The sequence below is a fragment of the Curcuma longa genome, unplaced genomic scaffold, assembly GCF_044706935.1.
Source record: "Curcuma longa cultivar G26 ecotype Majalengka, Jawa Barat unplaced genomic scaffold, ITB_CL_G26_1.1 utg18532_np1212_1030455_RagTag, whole genome shotgun sequence".
NCBI classification, from domain to species: Eukaryota; Viridiplantae; Streptophyta; class Magnoliopsida; order Zingiberales; family Zingiberaceae; genus Curcuma; species Curcuma longa.
Genome location: NW_027435598.1, coordinates 419,909 through 433,434, shown reverse-complemented (window position 1 = coordinate 433,434; position 13,526 = coordinate 419,909). Strand labels below are relative to the sequence as shown.

The window sequence follows — 13,526 nt, the reverse complement described above, 5'->3', positions numbered from 1 at the left end:
AGTTCCAAGAATAGAAGAACTAAATCTTCAATAATCAAGCTCAGGGGGGTCTGATCTCAACTGATGTCACTCTAACTTAGCAAAAATTTATTGCATTATGAGTTATGAGTTACGAGTTACATATGCAAGTTAAAATAGCAGAGAAGCATGTGCCATGGTTTACACAACTGAAACTAGGATGGAAGAATGAAAAATGAGCATCCAGGGTCACGGGCGTAAATGAGAAGTTAGGACATTTACTGACCAGCAGGAACTAATGTCGAAACAATCTGCTTGACTGTGACACCAATCAACTATAACAAATTATAATCTTCCATATATAATCTGACAGGATTAATCTATCGCCTCTAAGGTAGCCTGTCTGCTGCTCCCCACTCATACTGTTTTCCTTGGTTGTGGATCAGATCCAAAGTTTCACATTGGATTTTCTTTTCCAAAAGATTGCTCATTCCTTTCAGTATCTGGTTCCTTGATCTCTTTTAGTACTTCAAGTTTCTCCTGCAAAATTATCATAAAACTGAACATTAAATAAAAAAACAAGTTGTGCAAACTTTTGAAGTGTCCATATTAATAGAGAAATCGTACCTTAAGAGAGTTATACTTGGAAAGAAGTTGTTGATACTCGGACTTAACATTGTCCAACTCAATTCTTAAGGAAGTGTTTTCCTCTTTCAAATTCTCAGCACGATGCGCTAGTTCTTCATATTCTGCCTGGAGAATGGAGAACTAACAAAATCAGAAACATTCTTCTTTTTTCATCAACATCAAGAAGAATAGCAATTTAAAGTAAGAAAGAAAATATCAGTAACAACTGCCATCTCTACCTGCTTGCGCATTCGAGATCTGCGTGCTGCTTCTCTGTTTGATTGTTTTCTTCTTTGTCTCTTACTCTTTCATCCTGAATTTTCCAGAATTAATGAAGAAAATCATGTCTTATGTGGCTATTTGGTTTATATTGAAAAAAAAAAAAAATCAGATTAAGCACTTCCATTTAGACATCTGTCAGAGCACACCATTGTCCAAAGATGGGGAAAAAAGGTACCATCTAGACTGAGGAGTGAATCTGAACTATGTATAAGTTCAAAACCAAGGTTTAAAATTTTGAGCTGTACAGGAACAAATTTCAACACTTAATTAATTGAGTTATAAATAATAATATAATTTATTCTATTTTATTTAAATTTTTGCATATTATTTTTTTTTAAAAAAATAGATAACTAATTAAACAAAATAAAATTAATATTTAGAATTTTATTGAGGTCAAGTTTCTTTAGAACAGTAGGCAAGCTGTAAACCCAACACGAGAATAAGGAATATTTAAGATCGAGTATTAATATAGAGAGAATGGTAGAACATAATTACTAAACCCAAAAAGAAACTGTTTCAGTTTCAAAATGATGGTGCTAGAAATAAGCTGTACCCAATGTTCTGATGAACCTGGTAGTCCAACTCCAATTGCGTTCGCAGCCATCTTACCCTGCATTGTGGGGATAGGCGAAGCTAAGCTTGAACTGCTCCAATATTCCATTCCCATGTTTAAGTTTGTGGTGGGATCACCAACTCCTCCAGGTGTAGATGCTGTAGGGATGGGTATCATCTCCATGCCTTGGTTCATCATTGCTTCTGAGGATGCTTGATTATATCATTAAGAAATCAATGTGCACTTTTGTCAATCTAAAAAGTATCTATCATAGAACTTAGATAAGTTTGCTCTGAAGAATAACACTTATTCTGTTTAACATACCATCAAAAGATTCATGTCCGGAACTTTTTGGTAGTGAGCCCTGTATAATCCACAAAAACATATATTAAATAGCCAAATTAGCTTATAAAGAAAGTTTGAAGAGTAAATCATCTACTTACTGATCAGTGATCCCATGTCAACATACCTATCCTCGTCAAGAAAAACTTAAGCTAATATTGCTTAGCTTTAGAGCTTGTATCTTTTTTCTTGCAAGAATGATGAAACTAAGACATCATGCAGCAACCATTCTCTCTCACATACTTAAAGCAATGCATACCGACACTTTACTCCAATCAAGCACAACTTCAAAACAGAGTCAAAGTGATTAACTCACTAGCACTAGTTCAATCATTCCTATGTCTTGAAACTTGCTCCAAAAGAATCATAATAGATGTTTGAACCCTTGGCACTACAAGAAAATCCTGCATCATTTATATATATGCCCAAAATGCTACATATGCTAAGGAAACTATCATTCCTAACACTACAAAGGAACATAGACTGCAGGAAAAATAAATAAATATTAAAGCACCTAAGGTTGTCTATGCTGCCCAAGTTTTTTCTATTCCAATATGGATATTTTTACAGTCATTACAGATGGCAACTCCCTGAGTAGGAACGTAGAGTTACTTGTCATAATTGTTCCTCAAAGATCAAAGTTAAAATATATTGTGTTTAGTTTTGAGTTTATGCTCCCAGTATCCCGGATTTTGATAAATCAGTAGCCAGTACAGATAGGTAAGGAGTAGCAATGCTCAAGTGAATAATACAACATAAATTGATGTGATTACCTCAATTTTACTTAAAAACCAAAATAAATCTGGTGATGCTTACACTTTGAGAATTGGCGTTGCTTTCTTTGCTTGAACTATCGCTTGCACCATTACCACTGCAATGAACATATTCTTTTAATCAAACATACAACTTGCAAAGACAGACCAGTTGGCATGGTTTAAAGGTAATAAGGAGTTATATACCTTCGTGAAACTTCAGTTGTTGATGTCCCTGATGCCTTATATGGCCCAGTATTGTCCTTACCTGGAAGTATATTTGAACTACCAGAGCAATTCATGAGATCTCTTTTATTCCTTTTAGATGGCTTGTCATCCATTTCCATACCACCTAGAGGAATCCCCTAAATTTGGGGACTCACTAATTGCAGTCATAGAACTTATGTATTTAAAAGTTATATAGCATACTTACTGAAGTCCCAGCATTGATGCTAGGATTAGTCATGGCATAGGAACCAAATGGATATGATCCCTGTTCGCAATTTTTCATAAAATAAGATTATATGATGCATCTAGAATATATTAAGAAAGACACATTGATATGCACAAGATATGTTTAAAATGTTTGGTAGGAGACCGGAGGGATTGAAGGATGAGCATATAATCCTCTAGGAGGATACATGACATAAGGAGGTGGCAGGCTCCCATAAGGTGGCGGACTCCCGTAAGGTGGCATAAGATGCTGTAGACAAAAGGAACTAAAAATTAGGCTACTACAGTATGTTATCCTGCATAGAGGTTCATAGAATGTGATTATTACTTAAACTGTGAAAGCAACAGATATTATCATGACTAAATGGGGGGAAAAGTCATAATGGAGACCACACATTGATGGAGAGTTAAAACGGCATCATAATAACTACCAAATCTCAGTAAGTGAGATTATACGAATCTGTGCAATATGTTATACCTTATCTTAAGAAAAGGGGAAATTATAAGATTTCTATTTTAAAATAAATAAATAAAACGCAAGTAATAAGATAGGTATCACATGTTACAATCGTTGCTCTATCCAAGAGAACAACATGTTAGACACAACAAAGTTTTATGAATGTTTAAGCAGTCGATGCAGGTCTCAATGATACTGGGAACACAGCAGGTATCTGTCAAATAAATGAGTCCAAGGTACAGAGGAAGCATGCGATTATTTCCGAACTTTAAGAGTAAACACTGAGAGTCGATGTCACCTTTGGCAATTGTGATTAATAGACAAACAAATGGGTGCGTCAGTCCATTTAATAGGCTTTCTTTTCAAGTGATTCATTACATGATCAAGGTAGTCTATAGTGTGTGCTCTAGGCAATCCAATTTATGGTGTAGGCATGTGGGGTGCATATGTGGCAAAGTCCTTAGATGAGTGCAACTTAAAATGATTGAGTTAAATATAGTCAAATAAAAGATCGCTTGGTCAAACTAAATTTAGCACCTAATTCAATGAAAAATAATGAGGAAAACATAGTAGTGTATATGATCAGAAATTTAACAATGAATAAAATAAAATATTTGGCTATTTAAACTTTCTCATGTGATCAATACTTATGAAGCTCTCTTTTTAAACAATTAATGGCTTGGTGATGAAGTGGTAAACACTTGTAATTGCATGCATTAAACGTTTAATCTGACATGCAATTTGTTATATGTTATGTGGTAGACATAAAATTTTCTTCAATAAAGATCGCCACGTTGATTAATTTATGCCATGTTTGGATGTAATTTTTTTTTTTTACAATAATGGGTTAGATTGGATAATTTGAAATATAAACAAGATAAATCTTATATTTTTCTTCTATATGGATTCTTATGTAAATTCTCTCTTGTAAACAATACTTACAAATCTTTTTGTTTAAACAATTTATGGTTTGGTGATGAAGTGGAAAACACTTTTAATTGCATGCATTAAACATTTTAATGCTTAATATCATTTTGTTATATGTTATTTAGTGGGAATATAATCTTCTACAATACAGGTCACTAGGTTGATTAATTTGATATGTTACGTATGGATGAAAACTTTCAGTTTATATCTTTTGGTTAGGTTGAATATTTTGCAATATTTTGAGATAGATCTAAATGTTCTTTCTTAGGTCAATTATTTTTAAAAAATATTGAATTAATGATGTAGGCTAAAATTTTAATTGCACATATGGTTTTTTAAATACAAATATTTTTAATATGGACCATTGACACAATAGGGACCTGGAACATAGATTTATTCCTGTGTTTTAGTTGGCAGTCTCATTATTGTGTGTCTATATCATCAATCTTGCAGGGAACAAGAGAGAATCTTCAAAGTATAAATTGTTTTATTATTTGATTGAATGAAATAATAGTATGATGCCTCTTTTATAGACCTTTAAACAGATGGGTCCCCTACGTCTCCAAGAAAAATCTGCTCTGCTTGTTAGAACTAGTAAAGCAAAAACAATTAACCAGTTTAGTTTGACTTTAAAAAAAAAAGTTTGACAATACTCTGCATTAATTACAGATGTGCTTAAAATCCTTTTAATATTACATGAAGAATAAGCTGATACTAACAATATCAGTAACACCTAAGAGAAAGATAAGATTAATTGCACTTTTGTAACTTAGCAAGTATAAAGATATTAGTAAAATAGCTAATGTAAAGTGTCTTCTAATCCACACACTTCTCTTCTATGTTAACACCCAAGTATCCACTTATCCATCTTGTGGAACTCAAATGAATTAAGGATGATTTTGAAATCTAAAAAAGGATGATAAAGCACAAGAGTTTAGTATAAATCCAATACCTGAACTCCCCACATATATGGATGAGAATGAGGACTTGATCCAGCAGGGGGATGGAAGAATCCATGTGGTGGAATAGGCGGATATGACTGCAAAAACAAGAATTATAAACAATGAACAAAAAACACTCATGTGAATGTATGGAATTGCACCTGATAACTGGACCAATCTGGATAAATGGACGGAGCCACAACAGAGCTAGTCATGGGAGGTTGCTCCTAAATTGAGAACCAACGAAAGAATTGAGTTTTTTTCATAAATTAAGCAACCAAGAAGCTTAGGAATACGAGATTGGTCCAAATTAAGATGACAAGTCAAGAACCTGAGCCGCTACTGTTTTTGGAGCCTTAGCCGATGAATCGCCCTTGTCGCTGCCCATGATCGAAAGTCCCCTTGTTCACTCCGCTCCCCAAATTCGTCTTCCGATGCCAAAACTCTAAGGTTAAGCTCTCGGCCTAACAAACGTAATCGAGCCCATCTGGCTCAAGCCCTAGTTCCGAAAACGCCATACAGAGTAGGAAAGCTGAAAACTTTGCAGTGGATCATTAAGCTGACCGACATCCTTCCACGACGAAAGAAAACTGCCAACTATACAAAAAGACAGTGGGCACTACCTCAGCGAGCGAGATTCGCCTGCGCAGAATGAAGCCGGAATCTGACCGTGCTCGTAAGCAGGGAGTAATCGCGGCCGGAGCGGGACGAACTGGAGGAATTGGACGGAGGGAACGACGCCGGGATGGAGAAAGCGGGAAAAGGTCAGAAAGGGGGAAGGGTAAATTGGGGCAACGGATGTTATTGGTCGATCGCATGACGATTGACGAAGCGAATGTCGCTGATCGCAGCCATGAGCAAGAACACGAGCAGCAGTCAAACGTAGAAGAAGGAACAAATAAATAAATAAATATATATATATAACTGTAATTTTATTATTATTATTATCTTGTCCTTATATATTTTTTTCTTGAGTATTATAGCTTATTAAATATGTTTCAGCAATTTATCAATTTGTACACAGCAGATTATACATTAAATGTATCCTAATAAAAAAAATTTTATTCATCAATTTTAACATGTACCAAATCAACTATTTAATATAAAATAATAATTTTTTATAATTGATTATTTTAAAAAATAAAATCAATTTTTGTGAAAATAAGAAGTTCTAATAAAACCCCTAAATTTTATAAAATTACATTTAGATCTATCAAATCCTAACCTTTCTCTTTTAATTTTTATTCTTTGATTATTTAACAATAAACTCATATTCTTTGATCCCATAAATTTTTTTCTAAAATCAATTTTAAAGATTTTACTGGGTCTCTTAGATTTAAATTTTCATTTATCACTTCTCCTAAGTCACTTTTAGATTTCTCTTGAATTTCGAAATTAAATTTTCATTTGTCACTTCATCCCAATCAAATTAGATTTGGAAATTGGATCCTGCTCCATGTGACTTTTGATGGCCTTTTCCGATTGCCTGATCCAAAAAATTTATCTACGATCCCAAGGTTTGCTATCCTTGATACTCCTCATCATTTTTTGTTCCTCGGGTGTCTCATTTAACCTTCACCATACTCCATCAAATCTTGAACTATCAAGTACCTATGTATGTTCTCTTAAGTCTTTGCACATTTAGACACATACGCCAGAAATACCAATCAGATCTGACTTAAACTCATTTAATCAAATATTAAAACAACCGTGGTTAATACCACTTGGGATTTTAACAATCTCTCTCTTGATCATTCGAAGTACTAACACCTTACACCAGATCTTAGAGACAACTTATGGAGCTCACAATCTCCCTCTCAATCGTTCAGAGTTGCTAACACCACCAGATTTGAAAATAGATTATTCTTGATCTAGATGTGATATTTGAGTTTGCTAGTCAGACATTCAAAATGTGCTTGTTAGAGAGTTCACTTAAAAGCTCTTGAAAGATTTTAGGCATTGTGAACTCTTTTTTTACTCTCTAATTTTCCTATGTTCATCAAGATCAAATGCCCAAAAGGACCCAACAGCTTGGATCAAGGTTGAATGTATCGACATCTCAAGCTCTTGATCGTTCAACCACCAAATGGTTTGGTTAATTGCTGAAAAACTAATTTGCAACCACTAAAACTTTGGTTGTGGAAGCAACTAATTATATTTTTGTGTTTATTTATGTTTCTTTGATCCTTCTTTGTATGCCTCAACACATTACTCAAACCTTCTTTAATTCTTTGCTAAGAAATTCCTTCTACCAAACTTGTCCCGAATAACATAAAATCGTAAACTAAACTTTCACGAAAAGTGTCGACAATAAGCCGGTAGGAATGGTATTATAAACTACAACTATATATCTCTTGTATATATTCTCTAAGTCCCCGGGCCATGGTGCCGCGGTAGGACATCCAGGTTGTCACCTAGGCACCCGCGGTTCGATCCCCAACTATGGTGTATTTGTAGGAATTTTCCTCCAAATGGGGATCATAATCAAAAGATGCTGGGTATCTGGGTTGGCCGCTGCTGCGCTTCCCGATTTACCCGGGTGGCCGGTGAAAAACTTCCGTAGGATCAGACCGGTCAACCTCAGGGATTGAGTCAATGCGACTAACTGAGATTATCATTTTTTTTTATATATATTCTCTAAACTTTGTTCTCTCTTTTGGCTTTATTGTCTCTTGTCGCGAATAGGAGAGAAGTAGTGTGTTCAATTTATTAAACAGCAGGATCTTTTGAAAGTGTTTTTGAGAGTGATCTTATAGTTTTTACATGTCGCTCAAAGTGACAAAAGAAGGTACAATAATCAATTCGTAAGGACCAACTTGATCCTATTCGTCCTTAGGGATCCTAGATGAAGAAACTATATATATACAGGTAGATCCATGTTAGATTTAACTAATGAGTCATCCTACCTTCTTGATGTTTCTCAATAGTCTTTAAACAACAAGTTTTGTTCTCTAGTTCAAACAACATATACTATCATTATTGCCTAGACAAACAAACATCCAACTCATAAATGCAACGATCTATATAATTCCCCTCAAGTTAAATGTTTCACTAATTGAAAGACAATCAATAGATTCTTTTTGTCGAACTATTCATCCTTTTGTCATCACTAGCTCAAGTGACCTCAGACCTCACTATTCATCCTTTTTGTTTCTTTTTTAAGTCATTTGAATCTTTTCGACTTTTTCTTATGATCTCATGAAATATAATCTCAAGAATAAAACTATCATAGTGAGGATCTCCTTACTACAACATTAATTTGGACTAGAACAAAAACCCTAATCAATTGAGTTTGTTCCATCCATCTTCAATCGATTCATGTTCTTTCATGCTAAAATGAGCCTAATTATAACCATCCTAAATCAACTTATCATTATGCGTATATGCCACAAATATCATCTTATCGTAACATATGATCTTCTCATCTCATTAATCATGCAATATGAATTTTTAACTGCCTAAAAGTTTTTTTATCAGAGGTTTTTGTTCTAGCTGTTCCATGAATTCCAGTTAAAGACGAGGTTTTTGATCAAATAATTAAATAATAATGATACACTTGGTGAAGCAATCGGCGGCGATGCCATGCGTGTGGAGAGAAAGCTGCGATTAACTATTCCTAGCTCGCTAATTGTGATCGACGGGCCTCTCCGGCGACGGCGGCAAACAGAGCCGCCGTTAGCTGCTCCTGCGTGTAGGCCCGGTTTGTCATCTTGACGGTGACCTGCTGGACCATCAGCTCCTTCACCACCGACACGTTGGCGTAGTTAACCTCCAGCTCCAGCTCTCGCAGCGCCGACATCAGCCTCGCGGTCGGGTGGCGCTGCCGGTGGCTCTGCACCCGGACGATCGCCTCCCGCCCGAAAATATTCACCTCCACCTCCACCTCCATCAAGGCGTCGGCGCACCGCAGCTTGCTCCCCGAGGTGGGGTTGGTGGGCGTTTGGCGGCCGGCGGCGGCGGTGGCTGTCTCCCTATTTACCTCGAGCGCCGCCAGCTCGGCCCGCAGCCTCCGGTTGTCCGAGTCGAGCGCCTTCGCCTTGGAACGGAGCTCGTTGATGTAGGCGACGGCGTCGGCGAGCAGCGAGGCCTTATCCATCTTTGACACGTTGGGCACCACGGAGCGCAGCGCGTAGAACCTCTGGTTCAGCCTCTCGCGCCGCTGCCGCTCAGCCTCCACGTGGTCCACCGGCTCCTCGCGCCCGTTCGCCGGCTTCCGCCCCCGCTTCTTCGACCGCTTCTCTGCTGGCGCCATCGCCGCAGTACTGCTCGTCACCTCCTGGACCGACGCCTGCATGTCGGAGTAGTGGTCCGAGCTGTCTCCGGCGGCACAGCCAGCCCTCCAGCTTCACCGCCGCAACGGGCGTGGACAGGAACCGATCGTCGTCGTCGTCGTTGCTTGAAGGAGACTTCTTGATCTCGTGGGAGATGTGTTTGTCGGTGCAGAGGGAGTCGTCTTCCGCCCCCGGTTGGGGAAATTGCGAGGTGAACAGAGGAATTAGGAGGCGTCGAGGCGGATGGCTCCGAGATGTAGAGATCGCAAGGATCCTGGAGCGCTCCGTGCTCCACCGACGGCTGCCACGATGTAGTTACCGTGCCGCCATGGAAGAGCTCTCTGATCTTGTTCAAGAACTCGACGCTCTGGTAGATCTCCTGCGTTGAACCGATCTCGACGACGGCGCCGCAGGGCAGGGGAACGCAGACCAAGGTGCGGAGCCCGAACACCCTCGCCAGCTTTGCCCGCTTGCAAGGCGCCGCCTCCAAGCCTTCCTCCTCCGTCAACCACGCCGGAAAGCCGGCGAGGAGGGTCTGTCCCGGGAGCCCAGATCCGGGAGAAAACTTCTGCGTCATCGACAGGAGGAAGAACCACTCGGTGCCAGTAACCTCCTCGTCAGCCGAGTCATCGCCACTGCCGCCGGACATGAAGGCGTTGAGCTCGCGGTGCTCCTGGTTCGGCCCGAACTCCAGTTCTCCCTTTTCGCCAGTGCAGTACTTGCTCTTGTCCTCGTCCGATCCCCGGTAGTACCCGTCGCCCCAAGTGAGGACGACGCCTGCGGCGGCTGGGGAGAGCTGCCAGAAGATGGCGTAGGTCCAGTTATCGCAGGCGCCGTCGATAAGCGAGTGGAGGCGCTTCTGGAGGGTCTCCCCGGTGAACTCAGGGGACGGAATGGAAGCGGTGACAGTAAAGGGAGAGGAGGGGGACGAGGAGGAGGAGGGCAGGGCAGGCGGCTCCGGAGGAAGCGAGTTCCAGCTGCTAATTACTTTGCGGTGGGTGACGGCGGTGGAAGAGGAGAGGGAGAGGAAGGCATCCATCTTGGAGGAGTTTTCGTGGGATGTCGCACGTTCGCAGCGGCAGCAGCGGCGGCGGCGGCGGCGGCGGCGGCGGCGAAGGCGGTTGGGATAGGAAGAGTGCGGAGGGGAGGAGGTTTAATAATGTAGTTCTGAAATCCCAACCATGATTCGTCTATCAGAATCCAATGGCGGTTTTTGAAAAGTCAATCCCAAAATTATTATTGTACTTCACGATTCGCCGATGATTATTATTTTAAAAAATAAAAATTTATTTTATATATATATATAAAGGTTCGTACAAAGTTTACTGGTTCGCTTATTTTTTATATTATTAATTATTTTTATTTTTCATTCTCATGGTAATTTTCATTCTTTTGTATTAAAATTTTCTACTCCTAATATTTTTTTCAATTCTCTTTCAATCATAAATAATATTTAACTTTTAAATAGATAAGGGACAAAATATATCGTTCATTCAATATATTCTCTTTAAAATTAAATTTTTATTCTACGATAATAATTCATACCGAAGAAGTTAAATTTTTTTTTGTGATAATAGAGAGGATGAAAAAATTTTAAACCAAATAAAAAATATAAAATAATTATTAAATTCTTATTTTATTAAAAAAAATTTTAATAAAAATTATACTTTTGTATGTTTAAATTACTATTAATGGGGTCTTGAACTACAGCAGCCTCAGACCCAACTAGATCGGTTCCACTCAAAACAAGTAATCGATCCATTGATCCAGTTACGAATTCAAGCTGGATTTGATTCAGAGCCGGCCCAGGTCGGATCTATCCGAAAGTGGTGGATTTGGGTTTGGTATTCATAATACGTAGCATGCGGCATGAGCCACTAAAGCTAAGACATGTTGCGCCAAATTTAGCAAATTCGTTATTAAGTCTACCATTCTATAAATAGATTATATTATTTTAGACAAAAATAAGAAAATATCCTTGTCGTCCTCGAAAGGTACCTATTTTAAAAAATATTAAAAGGCACCAATCCTATTTTTCTATTTTAAAATAATATTATTTCTATACCATTTTAATAACTATGAATATAATATAGAGTAAAATTACTTAAATTTAATTAAAATCAATATACAGAATATTATTATATTAAAATAATCTTTATTAATTTGATTAAAATTATTTTAAACTAAAGTTGATCATTACAAATAACAACTATGAAGATAATTATTATAATAATACTTAAATAGTGGTATTTTTAACATGGAAAATAGGATACGAGTGCTTTTGACATTCACAAAAAATAAAGGACGTCTTTTTAATTTTTACAGTATAATTTTTTTAAAAATAAGTCGATATATATTTATCCAAAAAAAGTACTTAAGGTTGGTGACATGTGATATAAAAAATACAATTACCTTTCAAATTTACTTTAAAAGTGTTCGTGGGTTTCACATGGGGAGAGGTTAAAAATGTTCATCTCTTATATTCTGAATTTATTTGATAGATAAACTAAAAAGAAAATTATCCATCTTTCAAATTAATCGAGTGAAATTCAAACATTTAAATTATCATACATAAAAGATTTATGGTCCACTTCTAAAACTCCTTGTAATTCAATTTAATTACGTCAGTAATAATAAAATCTTAATCATATCAAGTTTATTATTCATTTTTATGTTCTTTTTTAATTTCCATAACTAAATGTTCTACACTATTTAGATGTAAAAATAATATATATATATATATATTTACTATATATATATATATATTGTGAAATCTTTCATCATTAGTCCAAAAGGCTCGGCACAGTCCAATCAGGTTGATGCTCATATCGACAATATTATAATAATCATAATCACTATATATTCTACGGGGAAATAATAATTATGATAATAAGTTTCTTTTATTTTTGTTATTATAAAAAAAAAGAGGAATATTTTTTAATAAAAAATCATTCTAAATTTTTTCCTTATTTTTTAAAATTTTATTGAACTAATCAAATATGATCATAGCGGCTAGGTTTGACTAAGACAGTTCCGTGTTAATCAAAATTTGACCAACTTTGAAGCACTTTTGACAATATTGAAAATAATTTGGGTCAACATTGAATCGATTATGAACAACATCGGAGTATTTTGATCATTGTCGAAACAATTTTGATTTTATTCATTATTAGATCAATTTTGATTAAATAACAATATATGAACCATCTAATTTAGAAACAAAATTTAAGATGAGTGCTCCAAGCACCACATGGTGCAGTAGTAAGATGCTCAATAAGATATCTAAATATTATAATTTGAATCTCAACTATGATGCACTGGAATGTATTCATTTCCTAAATTAATTGAGTCTTTCATTTTGATTTTCATCCTATATTCTTTTTGCTACCATTCTTAATGTCTTCTACAGAAATAAAATTATTTTTCTTTAAATAGTGTCCTTAACATTAATAAAAGAAGCTTTTAAATCTAATAACTAATTTACTTATTAGGTGAAGTATTATAAAATTATAAAATTATAAAATCAAAGAATGAAACCACACCTCCTAAAAAAAATGATAATCTCAGTAGCCACATCTCTGGGGGTGGTCTAATAAGTTTCCCACCGACCACCAAGGTAAATCGGGAAGCGCATACAGCGGGAAACCACACCTCCTAATATATTAGTGCCGTGGTTTACTCATGCATAATAATTTGATTTGATCATCGATCACCCTCAAAAATAGTGACAATCCTTTTAGTAGTCGTTAAGCATTTATCGAATCAAATGACAACTTCATAACTAGCGTGCGGTAGGCACTTTGGTTGGTTCTAAAGAAGTGTGGGATTTAATTGTGGCTAAAAAGGTAATTGAGAAGTACAACATCTCACGACCAACCTTGTTGTCGATCATGGTCATGGGCTATGAAAAGCAAGCTTTGGATGGGTCCGGCCTTATATAGGTTAACAAAGTCTACGCAAATT

The 13,526-nt window shown here is 36.7% G+C and overlaps 1 protein-coding gene and 1 pseudogene across 1 annotated transcript; both read right to left on the bottom strand.

Annotated features, from left to right (window-relative positions):
• Window positions 1–108: 108 nt before the first annotated feature.
• On the bottom strand, window positions 109–6,156 carry LOC141819807 (bZIP transcription factor 1-A-like). The gene is made up of 13 exons (XM_074707062.1): window positions 5,916–6,156; window positions 5,624–5,824; window positions 5,454–5,519; window positions 5,304–5,390; window positions 3,113–3,217; window positions 2,948–3,007; window positions 2,722–2,879; window positions 2,579–2,633; window positions 1,745–1,784; window positions 1,421–1,632; window positions 825–890; window positions 586–711; window positions 109–498 (listed from the first exon to the last, which is right to left on the bottom strand). Exons 2-13 carry the CDS (start codon window positions 5,678–5,680, stop codon window positions 415–417), a joined length of 1,116 nt encoding a protein of 371 aa, XP_074563163.1. The 5' UTR covers window positions 5,681–5,824; window positions 5,916–6,156; the 3' UTR covers window positions 109–414.
• A 2,664-nt stretch (window positions 6,157–8,820) lies between these two features.
• LOC141819714 (transcription factor MYC1-like) lies at window positions 8,821–10,614 on the bottom strand (annotated as a pseudogene).
• Between the last annotated feature and the right edge of the window lie 2,912 nt (window positions 10,615–13,526).